A 27,611-nucleotide genomic window follows, 5' to 3' on the forward strand; every position below is an offset into this window, starting at 1 on the left:
GGGATGGGCTCCACCTTAACCAGGATGGAAACCAGACTTCTGGCACTAACCTTTAAAAAGGAGATAGAGCAGCTTTTAAACTAGAACAAAGGGGAAAGCCGACAGTCGCTCAGCAGCGCATGGTTCAGAGAGAGGTATCTTTAAAGGATACTAATGATGCATTAGAATTAGGGCATCCCGACAGTGAGGTTCCAATAATTAGAAAAGTAGTCCAAGTGCCTGTAACTAAAAGCTCACCTGAGCTAAAAAATTCTAACTTACCCCTATCAATTAAAAAACAGAATGAAAATACAAACAAAAAACAAACTTTGAAATGTTTGTATGCTAATGCCAGAAGTCTAAGAAGTAAGATGGGAAAATTAGAATGTATAGCAGTGAATGATGACATAGACTTAATTGGCATCTCAGAGACATGGTGGAAAGAGGATAACCAATGGGACAGTGCTATACCGGGGTACAAATTATATCGCAACGACAGAGAGGAGCACTCGGGAGGAGGTGTGGCGCTTTATATCCGGCATGGCATAGAGTCCAACAGGATAAACATCCTGCATGAGACTAAATACAAAATTGAATCTTTATGGGTAGAAATCCCTTGTGTGTCGGGGAAGACTATAGTGATAGGGGTATACTACCGTCCACGTGGTCAAGATGGTGAGACGGACAGTGAAATGCTAAGAGAAATTAGGGAAGCTAACCAAATTGGTAGTGCAGTCATAATGGGAGACTTCAATTACCCCAATATTGACTGGGTAAATGTATCATCGTGTCACGCTAGAGAGATAACGTTCCTGGATGGAATAAATGATAGCTTTATGGAGCAATTGGTTCAGGAACTGACGAGAGAGGGAGCGATTTTAGATCTAATTCTCAGTGGAGCACAGGACTTGGTGAGAGAGGTAACGGTGGTGGGGCTGCTTGGCAATAGTGATCATAATATGATCAAATTTGATTTAATGACTGGAAGAGGAACAGTGTGCAAATCCAAGGCTCTCGTGCTAAACTTTCAAAAGGGAAACTTTGATAAAATGAGAAAAATTGTTAGAAAAAAACTGAAAGGAGCAGCTACAAAAGTAAAAAATGTCCAAGAAGCGTGGTCATTGTTAAAAAAATACCATTCTAGAAGCACAGTCCAGATGTATTCCACACATTAAGAAAGGTGGAAAGAAGGCAAAACGATTACCGGCATGGTTAAAAGGGGAGGTGAAAGAAGCTATTTTAGCCAAAAAATCTTCATTCAAAAATTGGAAGAAGGATCCAACAGAAGAAAATAGGATAAAGCATAAACATTGGCAAGTTAAAAGTAAGACATTGATAAGACAGGCTAAGAGAGAATTTGAAAAGAAGTTGGCTGTAGAGGCAAAAACTCACAGTAAAAACTTTTTAAAATATATCCGAAGCAGAAAGCCTGTGAGGGAGTCAGTTGGACCGTTAGATGATCGAGGGGTTAAAGGGGCACTTAGAGAAGATAAAGCCATCATGGAAAGATTAAATGATTTCTTTGCTTCGGTGTTTACTGAAGAGGATGTTGGGGAGGTACCCGTAATGGAGAAGGTTTTCATGGGTAATGAAAAAATAGTGGAAAGTGTTCTAAACATCAAAATCACAGAACATATAGAAAGACATGGTTTAATGGAACAAAGTCAGCATGGCTTTACCCAGGGCAAGTCTTGCCTCACAAATCTGCTTTACTTTTTTGAAGGAGTTAATAAACATGTGGATAAAGGTGAACCGGTAGATATAGTATACTTGGATTTTCAGAAGGCGTTTGACAAAGTTCCTCATGAGAGGCTTCTAGGAAAAGTAAAAAGTCATGGGATAGGTGGCGATGTCCTTTCGTGGATTGCAAACTGGCTAAAAGACAGGAAACAGAGAGTAGGATTGAATGGGCAATTTTCTCAATGGAAGGGAGTGGACAGTGGAGTGCCTCAGGGATCTGTATTGGGACCCTTACTGTTCAATATATTTATAAATGATCTGGAAAGAAATACGACGAGTGAAATAATCAAATTTGCAGATGACACAAAATTGTTCAGAGTAGTTAAATCACAAGCAGATTGTGATAAATTGCAGGAAGACCTTGTGAGACGGGAAAATTGGGCATCCAAATGGCAGATGAAATTTAATGTGGATAAGTGCAAGGTGATGCATATAGGGAAAAATAACCCATGCTATAATTACACAATGTTGGGTTCCACATTAGGTGCTACAACCCAAGAAAGAGATCTAGGTGTCATAGTGGATAACACATTGAAATCGTCGGTTCAGTGTGCTGCGGCAGTCAAAAAAGCAAACAGAATGTTGGGAATTATTAGAAAAGGAATGATGAATAAAACGGAAAATGTCATAATGCCTCTGTATCGCTCCATGGTGAGACCGCACCTTGAATACTGTGTACAATTCTGGTCGCCGCATCTCAAAAAAGATATAATTGCGATGGAGAAGGTACAGAGAAGGGCTACCAAAATGATAAGGGGAATGGAACAACTCCCCTATGAGGAAAGACTAAAGAGGTTAGGACTTTTCAGCTTGGAGAAGAGACGACTGATGGGGGATATGATAGAGGTGTTTAAAATCATGAGAGGTCTAGAACGGGTAGATGTGAATCGGTTATTTACTCTTTCGGATAGTAGAAAGACTAGGGGACACTCCATGAAGTTAGCATGGGGCACATTTAAAACTAATCGGAGAAAGTTCTTTTTTACTCAACGCACAATTAAACTCTGGAATTTGTTGCCAGAGAATGTGGTTCGTGCAGTTAGTATAGCTGTGTTTAAAAAAGGATTGGATAAGTTCTTGGAGGAGAAGTCCATTACCTGCTATTAAGTTCACTTAGAGAATAGCCACTGCCATTAGCAATGGTTACATGGAATAGACTTAGTTTTTGGGTACTTGCCAGGTTCTTATGACCTGGATTGGTCACTGTTGGAAACAGGATGCTGGGCTTGATGGACCCTTGGTCTGACCCAGTATGGCATTTTCTTATGTTCTTATGTTCTTATTCAGATGGACTGAATCAAATCACGGTGAACCTAGAAGATGTGGTGGGCCTGATTGACAAACTGAAGAGTAGTAAATCACCTGGGTTGGTATACTCCCCAGAGTTCTGAAGGAACTAAAAAATGAAATTTCAGACCTATTAGTAAACATTTTAACTTATCATTAAAATCATCCATTGTACCTGAAGACTGGAGGATAGCAAATGTAACCCCAATATTTAAAAAGGTCTCCAGGGGCAATCTGGGAAACTACAGACCGGTTAACCTGACTTCAGTGCCAGGAAAAATACTGGAAAGTGTTCTAAACATCAAAATCACAGAACATATAGAAAGACATGATTTAATGGAACAAAGTCAGCATGGCTTTAAGAACATAAGAAATTGCCATGCTGGGTCAGACCAAGGGTCCATCAAGCCCAGCATCCTGTTTCCAACAGAGGCCAAAACCAGGCCACAAGAACCTGGCAATTACCCAAACACTAAGAAGATCCCATGCTACTGATGCAATCAATAGCAGTAGCTATTCCCTAAGTAAAATTGATTAATAGCCATTAATGGACTTCTCCTCCAAGAACTTATCCAAACCTTTTTTGAACCCAGCTACACTAACTGCACTAATCACATCCTCTGGCAACAAATTCCAGAGCTTTATTGTGCGTTGAGTGAAAAAGAATTTTCTCCGATTAATCTTAAATGTTCTACTTGCTAACTTCATGGAATGTCCCCTAGGCCTTCTATTATTCGAAAGTGAAAATAACCGAGTCAGATCTACTCGTTCAAGACCTCTCATGATCTTAAAGATCTCTATCATATCCCCCCTCAGCCGTCTCTTCTCCAGGCTGAACAGCCCTAACCTCTTCAGCCTCTAATAATTCAGTTTCTAATAATTCCTAACATTCTATTTGCTTTTTTGACTGCTGCAGCATACTGAGCCGACGATTTTAAAGTATTATCCACTATGATGCCTAGATCTTTTTCCTGGGTGATAGCTCCTAATATGGAACCTAATATGGAACCCAACATTGTGTAATTACCCAGGGCAAGTCTTGCCTCACAAATCTGCTTCACTTTTTTGAAGGAGTTAATAAACATGTGGATAAAGGTGAACCGGTAGATATAGTATACTTGGATTTTCAGAAGGCGTTTGACAAAGTTCCTCATGAGAGGCTTCTAGGAAAAGTAAAAAGTCATGGGATAGGTGGCGATGTCCTTTCGTGGATTGCAAACTGGCTAAAAGACAGGAAACAGAGAGTAGGATTAAATGGACAATTTTCTCAGTGGAAGGGAGTGGACAGTGGAGTGCCTCAGGGATCTGTATTGGCACCCTTACTTTTCAATATATTTATAAATGGTTTGGAAAGAAATACGAGTGAGATAATCAAATTTGCAGATGAAACAAAATTGTTCAGAGTAGTTAAATCACAAGCAGATTGTGATAAATTGCAGGAAGACCTTGTGAGACTGGAAAATTGGGCATCCAAATGGCAGATGAAATTTAATGTGGATAAGTGCAAGGTGATGCATATAGGGAAAAATAACCCATGCTATAATTACATAATGTTGGGTTCCATATTAGGTGCTACAACCCAAGAAAGGGATCTAGGTGTCATAGTGGATAACACATTGAAATCGTCGGTTCAGTGTGCTGCGGCAGTCAAAAAAGCAAACAGAATGTTGGGAATTATTAGAAACGGAATTGTGACTAAAACGGAAAATGTCATAATGCCTCTGTAGCGCTGCATGGTGAGACCGCACCTTGAATACTGTGTAGAATTCTGGTCGCCGCATCTCAAAAAAGATATAATTGCGATGGAGAAGGTACAGAGAAGGGCGACCTAAATGATAAGGGGAATGGAACAACTCCCCTATGAGGAAAGACTAAAGAGGTTAGGACTTTTCAGCTTGGAGAAGAAACGACTGAGGGGGGATATGATAGAGATGTTTAAAATCATGAGAGGTCTAGAACGGGTAGATGTGATTCGGTTATTTACTCTTTCGGATAGTAGAAAGACTAGGGGGCACTCCATGAAGTTAGCATGGGGCACATTTAAAACTAATCGGAGAAAGTTCTTTTTTACTCAACGCACAATTAAACTCTGGAATTTGTTGCCAGAGGATGTGGTTAGTGCAGTTAGTATAGCTGTGTTTAAAAAAGGATTGGATAAGTTCTTGGAGGAGAAGTCCATTACCTGCTATTAAGTTCACTTAGAGAATAGCCACTGCCATTAGCAATGGTAACATGGAATAGACTTAGTTTTTGGGTACTTGCCAGATTCTTATGGCCTGGATTGGCCACTGTTGGAAACAGGATCCTGGGCTTGATGGACCCTTGCTCTGACCCAGTATGGCATTTTCTTATGTTCTCTGTCTTCCCCCCCGAAGATTTTGCATTGCCCTTTCCCTCCTTTTCTATTGTCTGTATATGTTCTATATTGTACCCCGCTCTGTACGTAGGAAGAGTGGGTTATAAGTGCTTTTAAATAAATAAATAAATAAATAAATAAATAAGCTGAAGAGTTCTAACCTCTTTAGCCTTTCTTCATAGGGGAATTGTTCCATCCCATTTATCATCTTGATTGCCCTTCTCTATACCTTTTCTAATTCTGCTGTACCCACAAGCAGACTCTTTACCTCGCAGCGGAGCCCAGAGGCCGCTGCTGCCGACGCTGACCGACATCCCCTCACGGCCTGGAGGCCGCCGCCATCTCCTCGCGGCCTGGATGCCGCTGCCGGTGCTCCCTCCATGCGGCCTGTAGATGGTCGCCGCTGCCTTCTGCGCAGCCTGGGCACCACTCCTCCTCCTCGTGGCTAGGCCGCCGCCACCGTCCCTCCTTCACGTGGCCTGGAGGCCGCCGCCGTCCTTCCTCTGTGGTCCGGAGGCCGCCATCGACCATGTCCTCTTCCCGGCCCAGAAGCCGCTGCAGAGCTCCTCTTCCCATGACAGGGACAGCCGCCATCTTCTTTCTTCATGGCATGAACGCCACCACCGTTCTCCATGGTCCTGCCTCACGGCATGGATGCCACCGCTGCTCTCCATGGTCCTGCCTCCTTCTAGGCGCGTGGCTGCGCCTCTACATTATTTAAAGGGCACGCGGTGGGCAGTTCTTCATGGCTCCTTCTGATGACATTCCCGAGGCGTCTCCTCTTTAGCCCTAAAAAGAGGGACTTCTGTCAGTCTTTCTTTGCCTTCTCAAGGAGCTAGTCAGCTCCTGGATTCTCCGTTCCAGCTCTTCGATCAAGGAGATCTCCGTGATCCTTGCTTCTTCAAGGCACTCTGTTCTTCGAGGAAATTCCCTTGTCTTCATTAGTGGCTCCTGATCCTTCGTCTCCATCTTCATTTGCACCTCCTGGTCTCTCGTCAGATTCTGCGTCCTCATCTGTCCTGTCTTCAAGATATTCTTGTCTTCAGATGCTCCAGTCTCCGGATGTTCGTAGTCCTGATGTTCCCGGTCCAGAAGTACCTGATGTTCCATTCTCCGTGTTTCAGATGGTCCCTGATCTCCTGATGTCCTAGATGTCCAGATGCCCTGATGTCTTGGTGTCCTGATGTTCCTAATGTCCTTTGTTCCAGTCTCGTCAGCAGCGCAAGCCTCCGGAAGACCCTTGCTTTTAAAGTTCCAAGTTCCGAGTCTTGACTCCTGAGTCTTGTATCCTGTTCCCAGTCTTCGGAGTTCCTTGTGCTTGCTTCTGTCCATGATCTAGATCTTGAGTCCTTGTCCTCGCCTGAGTATCCTGAGTCCTCTTACCTGATCCTGCCTACGCTCCTGGTTCCTGCTCCTGTACCCGGCCCTTGTCCTCTACCTTCGGATTGACTTCTGGCTTGATCCCTGCTTTGCCTGACCACGTCTGACTATCCTGTGTCCGCATCTGAGCATCTTGTATCTCCATCCACATCTGAGCAACCTGAATCCTTGTTCAAATTCCAAGTATCCTCATTTTGTCCAAGTCTCTAAGTACCTAAGTCTTGTTTCAGATCCAGTACTATCGCCTGTCCTCGACCTCTGTCCATCCTGTCGCATCTGCCGTTCCCAGGTGGCAGGTCCGAAAGGGCTATCGAGTGGCCGGAGGGCTACCCCAGAGACCAGCATTGCATTGCTGGGTCTCTCCTGATGCATTCAGGTTCGGCAGAGGTCAGGCCTCTTGGTGGTCAGCCTGTCCACCCATGCTTGGATACATCTTGCCTGCCTCAGCGCTTCCATGGAGCTCCTCTGCGCTCCCCCAACACTTTCTTGAGATGTAACCAGAACTGAACACAATACTCAAGATGAAGTTTCACCATGGAGCGATACAGAGGCATTATGATATTCTCTGTTTTATTCTCCATTCCTTTCCTAATAATCCCTAGCATTCTATTTGCTTTCTTGGCTGCTGCTGCACACTGAGTAGAAGATTTCAATGTATTTTCAATGATGACACCTAGATCCTTTTCCTGAGTTATGACTACTAATGTGGAACCTTGCATTTTGCAGCTATAATTTGGATTACTCTTCCCTAGACTGATCTGGGTATGTTCAGGAATTTGGGTTACTCTTTCCTGCATTGCTTTGCATTTGTCTACATTAAATTTCATTTTCCATTTGTATGCCCAGTCTCCCTGTTTTGCAGTGTCCTCTTGCAATTTTTCACCATCCTTTTATGATTTGACAACTACTTTCCCTACTCTCTTAGTATACATCGTTCCGAACCATGTGCTTCTGAGTGACTGTTGGCTTTTGCCCATCATCTAGTTTACAAGCTGTGCTATATCCTTTTAAAGGTTAGTGTCAGCAGCCTAGGGTCTACTCTAGTTAAGGTGGAGCCCATCCTTTTGGAAAAAGCCCACCCCCCCCCCCCTTCCCCAAACTGAAGACCAGTTCCTAACAAACCTAAAATCCTCTTCCCTGCAACATAGGCTCATCCATGCATTGAGACTTTGGAAATCTGCCTGCCTCTGGGGTCCTGCACATGGAACGGGGAGCATTTCTGAGAGTGCTACCTTGGAAGTTCTGGATTTCAGCTTTCTACCTAAAACCCTAAATTTGGCTTACAGAACTTCCCTCCTGCACTTTCCTATTTCATGTAGCAAGACGGCAGGCTCCTCCTCAGCACTATCTAAAATTCTGTTTATGTGATAAGTGAGGTATGCCACCTTTGTACCAGGTAGGCTATCCTCACATCTACCAGCCACCCAGCTATCAACCTTCCTAATAATTGAATCACCAACTATAACGGCCATCCTACCCCTTCCCTTTTGGGCATGTGCCCCTGGAGACCTATCCTTGGTGCGAGAGGATACTATATTACCTTGAGGGAAGGTCCTAGCTACAGGATTGCTTCCTTCCTCATCAAGCTGATGCTCTCTTTCCAGGTGACCTCCTCCAGGGCAGCACAGGGGCTATCAGATTGGAGTTGGCACTTCTCTACTATGTTCCTGAAGGTCTCCTCTATATACCTCCTGTCTCCCTTAGCTCCTCCAGGTTTGCTACTCTAGCCTCCAGAGATCGGACTCATTCTCTGAGGGCTTGGAGCTCTTTGCACTTTGTGCACACATACGACATCTCGCCAGCTGGGAGATAATCATACATGTGGCACTCAGTGCAAAAGACTTGAAAGCCTCCTCTCACTGCTGGACTACGTCCTGCATCATAATTTTGTTGATTCTTATTGAGTTAAATTTCTAAGGGAGCAGGGATGTAAAGCTAAACTAAATTACTTTTAGTCTATAGATTTATTTTATATTTGTCTGGTGATGACCCTCAAACACTACAATTAATCTACCTATATCTTCCTAGTTACTCACCTTATTGACTCTTCTGTATAAAATCTGTAGCAAATTACTCCTACCATCACAATTATCATGTAAAACCAAATAAAAACAGATATGGTCTACTAAACAGATAAGGTATAGCAAGGAAGTTTGAGGTAATGGTGTGCAGTTCTGGTCTTCTTCTGTCGCAAGAGGAGTGGGGCCTCCAGAAGCCAGAGCCATGAAGCTTGAAGTTCGGACTGCTTGCTGCGACTTCTGGAGGCTTCTTCCAGAGGCTGCTAGGAACAGCACACACATGAGCCCTCTGGTCCTCCTCTGCTGCTTCTTATAGTATAGGTTGATAATTTATCTCAAAGAAAGTAGTTGTTACATTTTTGGATTTTTTTGTGGAGATTAGATCAAAATTTTAGATTTCAGTTATTACATTTTTGTGCTTGCTAGGTGCTATAATTTAAATTTGGCTTTGATAGTAATATACTGGCTATATCTAGTTCCAATACTCAAAAAAATGATCCAGATAGTGCCAGACACTTATGTAATCAACAAAAATATGAAAAGTCTAGCTGGAATTATAAATAGATTGTATATGTTTGAACTGGGGAAACCTCATAAAGCGCCAATTTTAGGCTATATGAATATGCCTAATGGCTACTTGTAAGACTCTAGCTCCAACTTCGTGGTTGTTAGAGAAAAGTGCCAAAGCAGCGGTACGAATTGATCATTATCGCGCATGTACATTTTCACAGCTGAGACATACAGGTATATTCCATGCTTAAGAGTTACTCCCTGATGAAGAGGATTTACTCGAAACACTGCACTGTCGGGATCACAATACTTATCGCATGAAGTTTTGTATACAGCATCTTGGCGTCACAACTGTGAGTCTTGATTGGTATAACATTTGATTTTGGATACCATCACAGCTGATTTGCACTGGACTATCAAGTTAGCCATCAGAATTATGGACTGAGCAACTTATATATTCTGGGGTTACTAATGATTATAACTTTTCTCTAACAACCATGAAGTTGGAGCTAGAGTCTTACAAGTAGCCATTAGGCATATTCATATAGCCTAAAATTGGCGCTTTATGAGGTTTCCCCAGTTCAAACATATACAATCTATTTATAATTCCAGCTAGACTTTTCATATTTTTGTTGATATATCTAGTTCCATGCATGAAATACATACAGGTGATATCATCAAAAAAGAAAATAAACAACTCTGCCTCCTTTGGCAGGACATACTTGACTCCTAGGCTTTGGCTTTTGCCCAGCCTGCTGGAGAAATATTTGGCAGTTCTGCGTTTGTCAGCCTCTTCTGTTTCATTGACAACGATCTGTGAGTCAGGCTTCTGGTGCATCCCAGTAAAGCGAGCCCTATGTAAGGCTCCCAGCTTGTTTTTGGTTCAATAGGAGCATCTATTGGAAGTCGTCTTCCTCTCTTCTCCCTCCCTCACTGCTCTTTTTGGCTTAATAAAGCTTTAAAAGAAAGAAGAATTGATTGAAAGGTCATTGAAAGGTCAACAGCCTTTCCGGAGGTCCTTCGGCCAAACTCAGCAAAAGCTCACATTTTTCCTTAGGTGGAGTTTCGGTTCTTGCCCTGGAGGATATGTAGTTAGTTAATTTTATTTGGTATTGCAGAGGAGCTGGACACATTTTGTCTTCTTGCCCGGTGCGCCCGGGAAACTCCCAGGCCTAGGCAGCAGAGAGGGACTCCTTCTGGGCCTGATGCATCCCGCTCCCTTGCTTACGCTTCCTGTAACATTTAGATGGCGGATCAAGACTTCCATACGCTGCCCTAGTGGATTCAGGGGCCGGGGGAAATTTCATTATGCGCCAGCTGGTTGCACACCTCCGGATCCCCACCTTCTCAACTCTAGTTCCGCTCATCCTGTTGTCCATCCAAGGAGAACCTTTGCCGGGACATGTCTCCCATGTCACCGCCCCAGTCAAACTCCGGACGAGCACTCTGCATGAGGTGATCCTGATGTTTCACATCATAGAAAAGGCGATCCATCCTATTGTCCTGGGCCTCCCCTGGCTCCAAAGACACTCTCCCCAGTTCGACTGGACGACCCTACAGCTTTCCAGATGGGGAAACTCCTGTCACAAGACTTGTCTCAAGCCAATCCTCCATCAGTCTTGCCTGACGACTACTCTCCTTCCTCCGGGGCTTCCGGCTCAATACGCCTCCTACTTAGATGTCTTTTCCAAACAAGACGTGGATACCCTTCCACCCCATCGTCAGTACGACTGCGCGATAAATCTACTCCCTGGCACCGAACCACCCTGGGGCCGAGTCTACCACTTGTCCCAAGCAGAAACTAAAGCCATGTTGGACTATATCCGGGAGAACCTGGACAAAGGCTTCATCCTTCCTTCTGACTCTCCCCCAGGGGCGGGATTCTTCTTTGTGGTGAAGAAAGACGGGAGTTTTCGCCCATGCATCGACTACCACGGGCTGAATGCCATAACCCAAAAGGACCACTACCTTTGCCCCTTATCTCCGAACTCTTCGATTGGCTGCAAGGGGCTCGCATCTTCTCTAAGCTAGACCGTCGAGGAGCGTATAACCTGATATGCATTCGGAATGGCGACGAGTGAAAAACCACCTTCAACACCCGTGACAGGCACTATGAGTACCTTGTTATGCCCCTCAGCCTCTGCAGTGCACCCGCGGTGTTTCAAAATATGATGAATGATATATTTCGGGTTATGCTCTATGAGTGCGAGGTCATGTATCTCGATGACATCTTAATCTTTTCCCGAGACCTCACCACCCATCGCTTTGACGTCGCTCGGGTGCTCCAACACCTTAGAGACCATTAACTCTTCACAAAACTAGAAAAATGCATTTTTGAGCAAGAAAGCCTGCCTTTTTGGGCTACATTGTCTCTAAACAGGGTTTTTCCATGGACCCAGAGAAACTCGCTAGAATTCAGCGTTGGCCACAAGCTCCTACAGAGATTTCTTGGTTTCACCAACTACTATCAGAGTTTCATCCACAATTATGCCAGCCTAGGCGCATCCCTTACAGCCCTGACTCGGAAGGGAGCCAATCCCGAACAATGGACTCCGGAAGCTCTGACGGCCTTTCAGTCCTTGAAAGCAGCCTTCCTCAACAGACCCTGCCTCCAGCATCCTGATCCCCAGAAGTCCTTCATCGTGGAGGTAGACGCCTCATCCGAAGGGTATGGGAGCAGTCCTAAGCCAGCATTCCTCCACTGGCACACTCCATCCCTGTTCCTTCCTGTCCAGATGATTCTCGCCAGCTAAGAAGAACTATGGGATCGGAGACAAGGAATTGCTGGCTATCAAACTCGCCTTCGAGGAATGGTGCCCCTGACTGGAAGGAGCACAGCATTGCATCCCTGTATTCTCGGACCACAAGAATCTGCAGTATTTGCACCACACCCAACGATTAAACCCACGACAGGCCCGATGGTCCCTTTCCTTCTCACGATTTAACTTCGTACTCCGATACTGCCCTGCAACCAAAAATGTCAAAGCCGATGCCTTATCCCGCTCCTTTATTCCTGACGACACTCCAGAACCACAATGCCACATCATCCACCCTGCTCAGGTGCAGTTTGCAACTACCATCTCTGTACCTCCGGGGAAAACTGTGGTACCCCGCCAACTCCAGGAGAAAATACTCCAGTGGGCGCATGACTCTCGTACAGCTGATCACCTGGGACAGAGGCGAACCCTGAATTCCATCCAGCGATTCTATTGGTGGCCCACCTTGAGGAGAGACATCCAGGCGTACAAACACCTTTACCCGGTCGACCTTGGGGACCTCTACAACCTCTACCAGCACCCCAGGAGCCCTGGACCTGTATATCCATGGATTTTATTGTGGACCTGCATCTGTCCGAGGGCAAGACCACCATATGGGTTGTGGTCGATCGCTTTTGCAGGAAATTTGGGATCACCCTTGACTTTACCACTGCCTATCACCCCCAGGCGAATGGCCAATCGGAGAGGACAAACCACACTCTGAAACAATTTCTCCACTCCTGTGTTAACTCCCAGCAAAATAATTGGGCCACTCTCTTGCCATGGGCCAAATTTGCCCTTAATTCCCACGTCTCTGCCAGCACCAAATCATCACCTTTCAAGATCGTATATGGCAGACAGCCACTCCCTCCTCTGCCAATTCCCCTGACTGTTCCCTCACTGGCAGCCCAGCTAACCGCACTGGATCTACATAAACTGTGGGAGAACACCCAGCACCTACTTAAGGAGGCCAGCGATCATGCCAAACGAAGTGCGAATGTACACCGTAGGCCAGCACTGCAACTCCGGCCGGGGAGCAAAGTGTGGCTCAGCACCTGCTTCATCTGACTGAGACTCCCATCCATGAGGCTGACTACTCGTTACATTGGGCCTTTTTCAGTGCTCCGTCACATAAGGCCGGTGACCTATCAACTACGGTTACCCACTTCATTGAAAATCCACAACTCCTTCCATGTCTCCCTCTTAAAGCCTGTGGTACTTTCCTGGTTCAGCAGGAGACCTCCAGAGCCTCAGCCGCTTGTCTTGGAAGGTGACACTATCTACTAAGTACATGAGGTCTTGGATTGTAGGAAGAGAGGCCGAAGAAGGGAGTATCTACTTGCTTGGGAAAGGTTTGACCCAGAGGAAAACTCCTGGGAACCATTGTCCAATATCCTGGACAAGAATCTCCTTGCGCAGGTCCATGCCACTCATCTCCTAAAGCCTAGACCTCCTGGGAGGAGGCCTAGAAGAAGGGGTTACTGTAAGTGCCACCGGCACTAACAGGTCGCGAGCCCCAAGACTTACCCCCGGTATGGTCGCTTGGGCCTCCCCGGGGAGCTGTAGCTCCCCAGGCCTTCCTGCGATGCAGGAGGAGCTGGGACGCTGCTGGCCCCGATCTCCCTGGGCCTTCCCTAGCTCACGTGTGTGCCGAGGCCCAACCTCTTAAAGGGGCGGCGGCGGGAAAACTCGGCCCAACCCCCAGCTGACTTCAGGCTTCACAGGATACTTAAGGAGGCTTCCCTGGACATCCTACGACTTGGCAATGAGTCTGCTTCACTGGTGGATTCTTTTGAGCTTCACCGGATTCTTAAGTATCTGGTGAAGCCTGAAGTCAGCTGGGGGTTGGGCTGAGTTTTCCTGCCGCCGCCCCTTTAGGAGGTGGGGCCTCGGCATGCACGCGAGCTAGGGAAGGCCCAGGGAGATCGGTCAGTAGTTGATAGGTCACCGGCCTTATGTGACGGAGTGTCTCGAGCCCTGTTCCTGCCTTCCGAGTCCTGTTCCTGCTCCAGCTCCCATCCTGATCCCGACAGATGGACCTTCTGGCTTTGACCTCGGACTGGCTTATGGCGATTCTTCTGGTTTCGACCTCGGACTGGCTATCGACGACTCTCTGGCTTCTGATCCTGGACTGACTTCAGATGACCTTTCCGGCAGTGAATCCACCATCTTCGCAGGGGCCCACCTAAGACCAGCTGGCCCTACGCACCCAAAGGCTCAACCCGCGAGGAACGGAGCTGGTATTGGTGAAGATGGAAGGAAGGCAAAACGATTACTGTCATGGTTAAAAAAAAAAAATCCTTCAAAAATTGGAAGAAGGATCCATCTGAAGAAAATAGGATAAAACATAAGCATTGTCAAGTTAAGTGTAAACATTGATAAGACAGGCGAAGAGGGAATTTGAAATGAAGTTGGCCATAGAGGCAAAAACTCATAATAAAAACGTTTTTAAATATATCCGAAATAAGAAACCTGTAAGGGAGTCGGTTGGACCATTAGATGACCGAGGGGTTAAAGGAGCTCTTAGAGAAAATAAGGCCATTGCAGAAAGACTAAATGTTTACTAATGAGAATGTTGGGGAGATACCAGTTCCGGAGATGGTTTTCAGGGTTGATGAGTCAGACGAACTGAACAAAATCACTGTGAACCTGGAAGATGTAGTAGGCCAGATTGACAAACTAAAGAGTAGCAAATCACCTGGACTGGATGGTATGCATCCTAGGGTAATGAAGGAACTAAAAAATGAACTTTCTGATTTATTAGTTAAAATTTGTAACCTATCATTAAAATCATCCATTGTACCTGAAGACTAGAGGGTGGCGAATGTAACCCCAATATTTAAGAAAAAGGCTCCAGGGGCGATCCGGGTAGCTATAGACCAATGAGCCTGACTTCAGTGCAGTGAAAAATAGTGGAAACTATTCTCAAGATCAAAATCATAGAGCATATAGAGACATGGTTTACTGGAACACAGTCAACATGGATTTACCCAAGGGAAGTCTTGCCTAACAAATCTGCTTCATTATCAAATTTGTGGATGATACAAAATTATTCAGAGTAGTTAAATCACAAGCGGATTGTGATACATTACAGGAGGACCTTGCAAGACTGGAAGATTGGGCATTGTTCATTACCTGAGGGCTGTGTCACTCAGGTAGTTCAAAGAATCATTACCTGACCTTTCAGGGAGTTCACTATCATTACCTGTGCTTACAGGGAGTTCAATATCATTACCTGAGGCTCCAAGCGCTCAGAGAGTTCAAAGCCCGAGACCCATACCTTTCAGACAAAAGGCTGGTTAATAATCTTTATTAATAAAAGCAAGCAAGAAAGGATACAGCAGTTGGAACCATCCTCTGCTACCAAAATGTTAAAAATATCTTGAAACTTACCCCGCTAGTTTCCTCCCCAGAGTTACCAGTGATGAAACAGACTTTCAGTTTCAAAACATAACATTTATTAAGTAGCGTAGAGATCTTATAAGAAATGGCAGTATCTGTTTATTTCATGCATGCATACAAAGTTAAGATAGCAGAAACGATAAGGAAATCAAGATTGTGTTTTCCTTATGGGAGTAAAGGAGCTCATCTTACAGAATATACTGTTTCGTGAGCCATGCCGTTTGCTCATCATTTTAAATTTGCCTTAGATTTTTATACACTGTTAAACATGGCTCATATGTTTACCCCTCCCTTTGCTCATCCCCTACGTTTGCTGGTAATTTTCCTTCATGCGCCTCTCAGACATCACACATTCTGCTTCCTTTGTTTGTTGTAACTTTCTTGGCACCTTTCTTATCAGGAATTCACTCTTCACTCACATGCCGTTCTCAGCCTTGGACTGACAATTACATTTTTCCCTCTTCAGGCCTTTTTATTCCAGTTACTAGTCAACATGAGGCAGTTTTCTTAAAGCAATAATTTAACCTAATTCTTCAGCATCCAAATGGCAGATGAAATTTAATATGGACAAGTGCAAGGTGTTGCATATAGGGAAAAATAACCATTGCTGTAATTACACTATGTTAGGTTCCATATTAGGAACTACCACCCAGGAAAAAGATCTAGGCATCATAGTGGATAATACTTTAAAATCATCGGCTCAGTGTGCTGCAGCAGTCAAAAAAGTAAACAGAATGTTAGGAATTTTTAGGAAGGGAATGGTTAATAAAACGGAAAATGACAGCATGCCTCTATATCGCTCTATGGTGAGACTGCACCTTGAATACTGTGTACAATTCTGGTCGCCTCATCTCAAAAAAGATATAGTTGAGATGGAGAAGGTACAGAGAAGGGCAACCAAAATGATAAAGGGGATGGAACAGATCCCCTATGAGGAAAGGCTGAAGAGGTTAGGGCTGTTCAGCTTGGAGAAGAGATGACTGAGGGGGGGATATGATAGAAGTCTTTAAGATCATGAGAGGTCTTGAACGAGTAGATGTGAATCGGTTATTAATACTTTTGAATAATAGAAGGACTAGGGGGCATTCCATGAAGTTAGCAAATAGCACATTTAAGACTAATCGCAGAAAGTGCTTTTTCACTCAACACACAATAAAGCTCTGGAATTTGTTGCCAGAGGATGTGGTTAGTGCAGTTAGAGTAGCTGGGTTCAAAAAAGGTTTGGATAAGTTCTTGGAGGAGAAGTCCATTAACGGCTATTAATCAAGTTTACTTAGGGAATAGCCACTGCTATTAATTACATCAGTAGCATGGGATCTTCTTAGTGTTTGGGTAATTGCCAGGTTCTTGTGGCCTAGTTTGGCCTCTGTTGGAAGCGGGATGCTGGGCTTGATGGATCTTGGTCTGACCCAGAATGGCAATTTCTTATGTTCTTATGCTCCAGCCAGCCTCTGCATCAGCTTGGCCTCGCCTCCCCCCTAATATAGACAAAGCTCTCTTGTACTCTTGAACTCACCAGTTTACCTACCTCTAGAAGTGAATTCACATATGAAGAACATTTATTAATAAGGTTCAGGAAAAATTTGAGGATTATCATTTGTCAATGTCTTGGAGCTAGTCTGGAGGATCTGTGCTACTTACATCAAATACTTCCTTCTACTGTCAGCAGAACTTCAAGAATTTTTAAATAACAATCCCCAATGTTCCTGAATTCTGTTATTATTCATGAAAAACATTCATCAGGCATTGTCAGCACTGTGTGTGTTTTTAAGATAACGCTTTTATTGTAAGTATTGGGATATGCACTGTAGCCCCCTATTTTCAGTATGCATTTGTGTGACAGTGGCTATGATGCAAACATTTTGCTATTGTACAACCTATTTTCAATAACCTTATTTTATTTTTTCTTATTTAATTTTAGATGACTTTGGTTTCCATTATCACCATTAACATAACTTTTTTTATTGGAAATAATTTGATAACTACCATCCTTCATGATCTCTTCTCCATCTTCATTCCAACCTACCCCCTTATCGGATGTCTGATTTGCTTTATTAAGGTAAGTTTTAATGTTACTACTAATATACTGTCAATTGTGTCATGTGTTTTGTGTCATCTGTTATTAGCAAAAGGAAAAATAAAATATCATGTAATAGCTTACATCCTTGGGAGCAATAGCATATCTTTTGAAGTTTCTTCTGGATTCTCTGGGTTGATGGAAATCAGAGCTGGAGAGGAAGTAAAAGCTGACAAGACAAGGTCTTCTTGCTCCCTCTTCTATATTAAAAGGCTTTTACAGGCTTAGGCTAACACTTGGCCAGGGAAAAGTTGTTTTTTGGCCAGTAGTTAGTTTTATAGTAGCACCTACTGTTGCAAAGCATGGTGAGAAAGTCCCATCCCAGAAAGCTCACAGTAATAAGTATTCATTACACAATTAAGAGTACAGTTGGGTAGACTGAAATTTACCGCGTTGAATGGGTGCAAAGTACAGGGAGAACTCATTAAACTTTGTCAAGTTCTGAACCTTAAGTTTGCAGTCTCCAGCATTTGTGATCAACCACCTGTCCAACCCCACTTTCCACATCCCATTCTCTGACTGAAATTTAGCTGGATAACGTAGGGGCATACCAGAGGCATTTCTGGACAGAGTTAAGTTATCTAACTAACTCCAATATTCAGAGTTAGCCGGATAACGTATTTATCTAATTCTTGTTGTGCCATAGAATAGTCCTAACGTTAGCTAGATAAAGATAGATAAGATAGGTATATTCATTGGTGCGGCTGCGCCACTGAATATTCCACCAAAGTTAGGGCCAGATTCATTAAGGTTTTTCTCCTAGTTTGTGTCTTTGGGAAAAACCCATAGGGCCAGATTTTGTAACCTACGCGCGGGCGTAGATTTGTGCGCGCAACCCGGCGTGCACAAATCTACACACGATTTTATAACATGTGCGCGCAAGGGGGTGCACACTTGTGCACCTTGTGCGCGCCAAGCCCTAGGGGAGCCCCAATGGCTATCCCCGTTCCCTCCGAGGCCACTCCGAATCGGAGCGGCCTCGAGGGAACTTTCCTTCCACCCCCCCCCCCACCTTCCCCTTCCTTTCCCTTATAACCCGCCCCCCAGCCCTATCTAAATTCCCCCCCCCCACCTTTGTTTCAGGATTTACACCGGCTGCCAGCGCACCATCCTCCAGCACAGCCGCTGTGCCGGAGGCCTCGGTCCCACCCCCCGACCGGCACCATGCCCATGGCGCCGCCCCTTCCCACCCCTTTTTCAAAGCCCCAGGACATACGAGCGTCCCAGGACTTGTGTGCGTCGCCGAGCCTATGTGAAATAGGCTCGGTGCGCAGGAGCAGGTTTTCGGGGTTACGTGCGTAAGTTACGCGTGTAACCCTTTGAAAATCTGCCCCTTAGTGAATCAGGTACTTAATCAGATAACTTTGCAAGCCAGCCAGTGGCTGATATTACCCTCTATATTATTATGTATGAAAAATTCAGTTGCTCTCACTTCTGGAGTAAATGTTTTTCTTTCTGGCAGGGCACATGGAAGCATCTGTTGTTACTTTATTGATTTATTATTATATTATGTTTGATTATGTATTATCTTGTAACATGGGTTGATCAGTGACCCTGAGAGACACCGCTGCAAATCAGGGTGAGGTCCCTCCAGACGTAGATTCGGGCGATGATGATCAGGATCTGGTAGAACCTAGTGCGGAGGGGGACACCCTCGCATAGTCTGGCTGTTTAAGAGGGAGGAATTGTGCCCCTTTATTCCCAGGTGCTTGAGGAATTGGGGGTGAGACCCTCGCTGGAAGATTCCGACAGCGAGGGAGTGAACCCAGTCCTGGATGGTCTCCGGGATCCACCTAGTGCTTTTCCCATCCCGAAGAAGATTCAAAAGCTCATCAGAGGCGGGGCTTAAGGTCGGCCAGGCGATGCAAAAAAACTCTACCCATTAATTGAGTAACATTTAGAATGCCTCAGGGTACCTAAGGTGGATGCGGCTGTATCAGCGGTGACCAAGAAGATGACCAATCCAGTGGCGGGAGCGGCTGCTCTCAGAGATGTGCAGGACCATAAGCTGAAGCTGCATCTGAAGTGAGTGTTCAAGGTCTCCTTCTTAGGACTTCGGGCGGTGGTGTGTGCCAGCATGATGCAAAGAGTGTGTTTATGTTGGATTCAAAAACTGCAGGACCCATTGTCTTCTGGGACTTTGTGAGCTTCTCAGGCGGCTTGTCTGGAGGCGGTGGTAGCATATGTGGCGGATGCCTTATATGACTTGGTGCATTCGGTGGCCCGGACTATGGTCTCCTCTGTGGCAGCTCGGCGACTTCCATGGCTCAGCAATTGGGCAGCGGATGCTTCCTCCAAGTCGCAATTGTGCAGTCTGCCTTTTTGAGGGAAGTTGCTGTTTGGAGAGGATTTGGATCAGCTGATGAAATTTCTGGGGGATTCCAAGGGCAATAGACTGCTGGAAGATAGAAAGCCCTACAGGAAATCATTTGGTCCTCGATCCCGTTTTCGGGATTTCCAAAAAAGAAGGTCGGGGAGGAGTGTTTCCACTCTCTGGTTCCAGACAGACCTGTTCCCATACACACTCCTTTCGCGGCTTCAGTTGTCCTGCCGGAGGTGGTTTCAGTCAGGGAACCAGAACTGGGAAGCCTGCCCAATGAAATCACGCCTGTCCACTCCTCAGACGGGATGTTCGGGGTCAGGTTGTCCCAATTTTACGAGGACTGGGCCAGGATCACCTCTGATCGTTGGGTGTTGGAAGTGGTAAAAGAAAGTTATGCCTTAGAATTTTCTCGGCCTCTCGTGCCAGCCTTTGTGGAATCGCAATGCGTTTCCCGCAACAAGTGAGCCGCGATAGAAGACACTGTACAAAGATTGCTGGCCCTAAAGGTGATTGTCCCCGTGCCGTCTGAGGATCGGGGGAAGGGTCGGTACTCCATTTATTTCATGGTTCCCAAAAAGGAGGGCAATTTCTGTCCCATCCTGACCTACAGGTGAATCACTGCTTGAAGGTGCCCCATTTTCGAATTGAAGCACTTCGAACAATCATCACAGCAGTTCAAAAGGGAGAGTTCCTCGCCTCCTTGGATCTCACCGAGGCTTATCTACACATCCTGATTCGCAGCGCTCACCAGAGATCCCTACGATTCAATATCCTGGGTCAGCATTTTCAGTTCGGGTGCTGCCATTCGGACTGATGACGGCCCCATGCACCTTTACCAAGGTGATGGTCGTGGTGGCGGCGACCCTCCGGAAGGAAGGGATAATGGTCCATCTTTACCTCAATGATTGGCTGATTCGAGCCAAGTCGGATGAAGAAGGCAAGCGGACAGTTCTTTATGTGATCCATTGTCTCCAGTCCCTAGGCTGAGTAATCAATGAAGCAAACGTCATCTGACTCCGTCACAGTGTCTGGAGTATTTGGAAGCTCGTTTCAAAACCCTCCAAGGCAGGGTGTTTCTCACGAACGACAGGATGTACAAATTGCAGCAACAAGTGCGTTTCTTGTTACAGCTTCCAATCCCCAGAGAGAGGAATTACCTACAAGTTCTGGAGTTCATGGCTTGGATGTTGGAATTGGTTCCTTGGGCCTTCGCTCACCTGAGACTGTTGCAGAGAGATCTTCTGTCACGGTGGGACCCAGTGTCAGAGCAATACCAGTTGCCCCTGCCTTTGTCGCAGCGAATCAGGTCCAGCCTGTAGTGGTGGCTGTTGGAAGACAACTTACAGAAGGGGATACCCCTCGAAGTTCCAGACTGGATGATCGCGACAATGGAATCAAGCCTTCAAAGCTGGGGAGCCGTGTGCCTTGGTCATGTGGCGCAGGGAACCTGGTCCTTACCCGAACGGTCATGGTCTATCAAGCGCCTAGAGACAAGGGCAGTCCGCAAAGCGTTGTAGGCATTCCAGTCGCTGGTGCAGGGGAGAATGGTTCGAGTCTTCTCGGACAACGCCATCACGGTGGCATATCTCAAGCACAAGTGAGGAACCAGGAGTCTGGCCATGGCACAGGAAGCACACATCCTCTTTGCTTGGGCCGAGCTTCATCTGGAAGGCATCACAGTCTCTCACATGGCAGGCGTGGACAACGTGCAGACGGACTTCCTCACTCATCAACAGCTGGATCCCGGGGAGTGGGAACTATCCCGGGAGGGTTGGAATCACATTTGTGACTGATGGAGAGTTCCCCAAATGGACCTAATGGCGGCCCGTGTCAACGCCAAGTCAGACCGGTTCTTCAGCCGAAAGAAGGAAATTGGGGTGGTCGAAGTAGACGCCCTAGTCTGCAAGTGGCCAACTGGAATCCTCCTGTATGCCTTTCCTCCATGGCCCCTGATTGGGCGCGCTCTCCGGCACATAGAGGACCATCCTGTTCGGTAATTCTGATGGCACCGGAGTGGCCGCAGTGGCCGTGGTTTGCGGACCTGGTACGGTTGGCGACAGATGGCCTGCTATGCCTAGCTCATCTGCCAAACCTCCTGTCTCAAGGGCCCATTTTTTTCAGATCGGGAGGATCACTTCTCTCTCGCAGCCTGGTGTTTGAGAGGCGGCAGTTACGGATGAAAGGTTATTCAGAACAGGTGATTTCCACCCTGCTTCAGTCCAGGTGGCTCTCAACATCTATGGCATACGGTCGAGTGTGGAAGGTGTTTGAAGTTTTTGCAGCAGAGATTATCTAAAGATTTGGGTTATAGTTCCTTGTGTGTTCAGGTTTCGGCCCTGGGATGTCTCTTAGGGCAGGTAGGTGGCAGGCCAGCCACTCTGACATTGTCCGTTTCCTGAAAGGGTGAAGCAACTTCGTCGAAATAGACTTAGTTTTTGGGTACTTGCCAGGTTCTTATGGCCTGGATTGGCCACTGTTGGAAACAGGATCCTGGGCTTGATGGACCCTTGGTCTGACCCAGTATGGCATGTTCTTATGTCCTCCTCTTTGCAAGTTATGCCTGGAGTGGAATCTCAATCTGGTATTGAGGGCGCTTCGTGATCCCCCTTTTCAGCCTCTGGGACATGCTTCCTTAAAGGACCTCACCTTGAAGACGGTGTTTTTGGTGGCCATCTGTTCTGCGAGATGTATTTCAGAATTGTAGGCTCCTTCCTGTAGGAATCCCTTCCTTCTCATCTTGGCTGATAGAGGGTCCCTGCGCATGGTCCCTTCCTTTTTGCCGAAGATGGTATCTGCCTTTCATGTTAATCAGTCCATGGATTTACCTGGATTCCCTGATTGGGCTCGTGACCTCGCTATGGGAAGAGATCTTCATCTGTTAGATGTCCGCCAGGTTCTCCTTCGGTGTTTGAAGGTCACTAACTCTTTTCAAAAATCGGATCACCTTTTTGTGCTCTTTGGAGGTCCGAAGAAGGGTGAAAAGGCACCTATGGCATCCTTGGCTCGCTGGCTGAAGGAAACAATTTGCTTGGCCTATATCGGGAAGGGTCATCCCGACTGGTTTGAAAGCTCACTCGACGAGAGCGCAAGCGGCTTCTTGGACGGAGTGTCAGTTGTCACCTGAGGAGATTTGTAGAGCCACAGTCTGGTCTTCTCTGCATACCTCCACAAGGCATTATTGCCTGGATGTTAGGGATCCAGACCAAGCGCTTTTTGGGGAGAGCGTCTTGCGAGCTGGTCTTTCGGGTTCCCGCCCGGTGTAATGTAGCTTTGGTACATCCCACTGGTCTGGACTGATCTGGGTATGTTCAGAAAACGATAATTGGTTCTTACCTGCTAATTTTCGTTCCTGTAATATCACAGACAAGTCCAGGATCCTGCCCGGGTGCTACTGCCGAAAGACTGATTTACCTAACGGTTAGCTGATGTACATAGGGAATCTATCAGGATGATTCTATAATATTTTGGTTTTTGTTATGAACCGTGATTCATTGGGGTAGTTTGTTTTGGACCTTTGAGGGAGTTTTTTCCTGTTTGCCCTTGTTTCGGGAATTAGATGTTTTTTTGTCAATTATACTTTGGGGTCGATGCAATAAAATTGTGTAGAAAGCGGGCGCTGAACAGTCAGCGCCCACAATCTTAACGTGCGCATGTCGCCCCAAAGGGGGGGGCGCCATGCAATATTAAAATTAGGGGGTCACGTTAGCGACCCTAGCGCATCCTAGCAAATGCGAACCCAAATGGTTTTCGTGACTGCTGTACGCTGGTCACGAAAACCGATGCCGGGTTTATTGGCATCGGTTTCCCTTACTGCTGTACGGTGGTCATGAAAACAGACGCTGGCAAGTGTCCGCACGGACAGCCGGATGGATGGGGGTGTGCGCTCACTCACTGTGAAGCTGAAGGGGAGCCACAGCAGCACCTGATCACACCCCTCTCCCCCCCCCTCCCCCCCGCTCGGGAAGAAGAGGCGGCGGGAGGGAATGAAATCTTCTCTTGCAATGCCCCAGCGCATCGGGACTGGAGGAAGTGTGTCCGCCACTCAGAGTGCCAGGGAGGGCCCGGCCCGGCTTGGGATGACTTCCAGCTGCGACTGGGGGAAGAAGCCTGCTACATCCCCAGGTAAGGCGCAGCCATTTGCTCAGAGGGTTCCCTTTTTCCCTGCTCCCGCTTGACTGCTGTCAGCTTTGCGCCAACGCAAGTTGTTTCCCATTTGCAAAACGGTGACTAAATGTAACTCTCTGCAAGACTTTTTTCAGTTATCAATAGTTTATTTCCAGAGAAATCAGCGGCAGTTTTCCTTAGCGGCGGACAGCCGCGAAAACCAACGCTGGGTTTATCACCGTCTGTTTTCGTGGCTGTCCGCTGTTAACGAAAACCGACGCTGTTAAACTCTGTCGGTTTTTGTGATGGGCCCGATCGTCATTTTTTTTTTTTCTTTTATTTCTTTTCTTTTTCTTCTTTTTTCGATGCGCACATCTATTAACGCCTGCTCCTGGCATTTTTCTTTTTGCATCGGGAGTGAATGCCTAATAGCCTCATTCACATGCATTTGCATATGAAGAGCGCTACTACATTCACTCCGTGTTAGACACGCTTATCCCCTTATTGCATTATGGTATTGATTAGCGCCTATTCTACCCGGGTTCAACTGCATGTTAAGAATGCGCTCAGCTCAGCACACCATGTTGCATCGGCCCCCTTGCTTGGGTATCGATAAATACTGATGAGCTACAGGTAGCACACTTGGGAAACCAGTGCCTCGAAGCTTTGCTCTCTGACTCCATCTGCTAGTGGGAGTGCATAACCCACTGGTCTGGACTGATCTGTGGTATTACAGGAACGAAAATTAGCAGGTAAGAACCAATTTTCCTTTCATGAATAGTTTGGTATTTAGTGAAAAGCATCAAGAAAAAAGCAAAGTTGCTTACCTGTAAAAGGTGTTCATGGATAGCAGGACAAACTGCCACATTGATGTCATCTGATGGTGTTATGTCAGTTGCTGTTCTATCCCAGCCCAGAATATGATTAAACCTTTTCTGAGCATGTGTAGGACTTCCTGCGCTACTGTTGCCGCACACCCTTCCTCAGTCCAATTCCTAGCTAACTTCGACTTACCAGGAAAGAGGGAAGGTTTGTGTGACTATTTATCCTGCTGTCCACATCTGTTGCAGGTAAGTAACTTTGCTTTCTCCGTGGACAAGCCGGACAATACAACCACACATGTAGGGACTCCCTAGCTAAAGGTTGCGGTGTTGTTTTTTGTTTTTTTTTCCTTTCTTGCAGCCCTTTTTTTTTCTTTTGCAGGAAGTTAATATTTTTTTTTAGTTTAGAATATTTTTTTTAGCACTGCTTGCCCAAAATTGCTGTCAATGTGAGTTTTTTGATCCAAACAATGCTTGGAAAATGTATGTGCTGAGACCAGATTGCTGCTATACAAATGTCTAATATAGAAATGCAATTACTTTGCGCTATTGAACTGGCTACCACCCTAATTTGATTGGCTTTTATTGAATGTTTTGATTTTGGCTCTTTACGAACATAAGAAGTGCTATGCTAGGTTAGATCAAGATCCATCGACCCAGCATACCTTCTCTACAGTGGCCAATCCAGGTGACATGTACCTGTGAGATCCTCATTAGTTGATTTCTTCCTTGTATCACACTCCCAGGGATAAGTGCTGGCTTTCTCAAATCTACCTGGCTAATAATTGTTTATGGACTTTCCTTCAGCAGCTTATCCACTCCTCTTTTAAACACAACTATGTTAGTTGCTTTGACCACATCCTCTGGCAACAGATTCCATAGCTTGATTGTGTGCTGAGTAAAAAAACATTTCCTTGATTGGTTTTAAATCAGTTGGTTGTTAGTTTCATGGAGTGGTCTTAGTTCTAGTGTTGTTTGAAAGGGTAAATAAGTGTTCCCTATTTACTCAATCCATCCCACACATAATTTTATAAATGTCAATCATATTCCCTTTCAGTTATTTCTTCATCAAGCTAAAAAGCCCTAAGGCCTTTATAAGGGAGTTTTTCCATCCCCTTTATCCTTTTTGTTGCCCTTCTCTGTTCCTTTTCTAGGTCTACTATGTCTTTTTTGAGATATGGTACCAGAACATACAATACTCAAGGTGCAGTCACACCATGACTTTATACAAAGGCATTAAGATATTCTCAGTTTTGTTCTCTATTCCTTTCCAAATAATTCCTAACATTCTGTTTGCTTTTTTGCTTGCCACCGCATACTGAGCCAAAGATAAAATGGTATTGTCCACAAGGACTGCAAGGTTCTTTTCCTGAGTAGTGACTCCTAACATGGAACCCAGCATTGTGTGCCTGTGCATTACTTTACACTTGTCAACATTAAATTGCATCTGCTTTTAGAAGCCCAGTTTCCTAGTCTCACAAGGTCCTTCTACAGTTCTTCATAATCCGCTGCTGTTTTAATGACTGAAAACAATTTGTGTCATCTACAAATTTGGTCACCTCACTCATCATTCCTTTCTTCTGATTATTTATGAATATGCTAAACAGCACAGGTTCCAATACAGACCCCTGGGGCACTCCATTAACAATCTTTCTCCAATTGGAAAACTGACCATTTAATTGCCTATCATTTATCCAGATATCAATCCGCAATGGGATACTACCTCCAATCCCATGACCACCCAGTTACCTGAGGAGACTTTCATGAGGGACTGTCAAATTCCTTCTAAAAATCCAAATACACTATATCAACCAGCTCACCTTTATCAAGTAAATTGAAACTATAAGATATGTATTCTGTTAGCCATCTAGATTGGGATAGTTTCTTTACTGGGTATCCTTTCCCATTGATAATTTGAATAATTGGGATGATTTTCTGTATGGCTTTGTTCCATTTAGGTAAAGTAGGAATGTTCTTCTATAGTCTAGTGCAGTGGTTCTCAACCTTTTTTCTGTCGGGACACACCTGACAGATGGTTCTCACATGCGTGACACACTGACCCATGATCGTCACAGGGCTAGATGTAAATGTACAGTTTGCATCCACGGGAACCCCCCTGATCCACAATAATGGATGTAAAGCAGAATTATGACATTCCCCATTCAACTCACTCTACAAAAAAGATATTCTGGTTCTGGTGTCATCTCAGTAACAGCAACTCAAACTCCTTCTACTTTCAGGCTCAATAGCCCTACTTATGAAAAGACAGCAGTTTACCTCCAATGCATGTCCTCTTGAGAAAACACAACAAATAAGACTGATAAAACACTTACATGCTAGTAAAATATCTCTGTAACAGACACAGAACCGACCTAACATACTCCCAGGATCTGTAGTAATGCACATAAACTAATCCACACACAGTTACACCTGTATTATGGAATACACTCAAACAGGAGCAACCCTATCTATGAAAAGGCAACACTACAAATATTAAATCAGGCCCTAAAAACCAATACACCTCTTATTAGGAAAACAGAACTAGCAAGCAGCTATAGATCCCCACACAGAAATAATTGTAAAACTATACTAATAAGCAGAATAAATGTTTCACAACAACTATGAACAGAATAACATCCAACAATTAAAAACTCATAAAAACTATTAAAAATTCTCCAAACACCAATAAAATATTTCAAAAAAAGCAGACACATCACATAATATTAAATAATTAAAATAGTCAATCAAGAAAAATAAACTTAAAAAGCCACCTTTACTTACCCCCTCCAGCAGCTCTCCTACTCCTCTTCCATGCAGGCTGTAGCACACACCAGAAGCAGCAGTAGTGGCTAAGCTCT

The 27,611-nt window shown here is 45.3% G+C and overlaps 1 protein-coding gene across 2 annotated transcripts in view; it reads left to right on the forward strand.

Moving 5' to 3' along the window:
- The window catches only part of ABCA5 (ATP binding cassette subfamily A member 5), a 510,372-nt gene that overhangs the window by 304,997 nt on the left and 177,764 nt on the right, over nucleotides 1-27,611 (forward strand). For both annotated transcript variants that reach the window (XM_029599288.1, XM_029599289.1), the window contains one exon: nucleotides 17,350-17,487. In XM_029599288.1, coding sequence (XP_029455148.1) covers nucleotides 17,350-17,487 — 138 coding nt within the window. The remainder of the gene's footprint in view (nucleotides 1-17,349; nucleotides 17,488-27,611) is intronic.

The sequence above is a fragment of the Rhinatrema bivittatum genome, chromosome 4, assembly GCF_901001135.1.
Source record: "Rhinatrema bivittatum chromosome 4, aRhiBiv1.1, whole genome shotgun sequence".
Lineage (NCBI taxonomy): Eukaryota > Metazoa > Chordata > Amphibia > Gymnophiona > Rhinatrematidae > Rhinatrema > Rhinatrema bivittatum.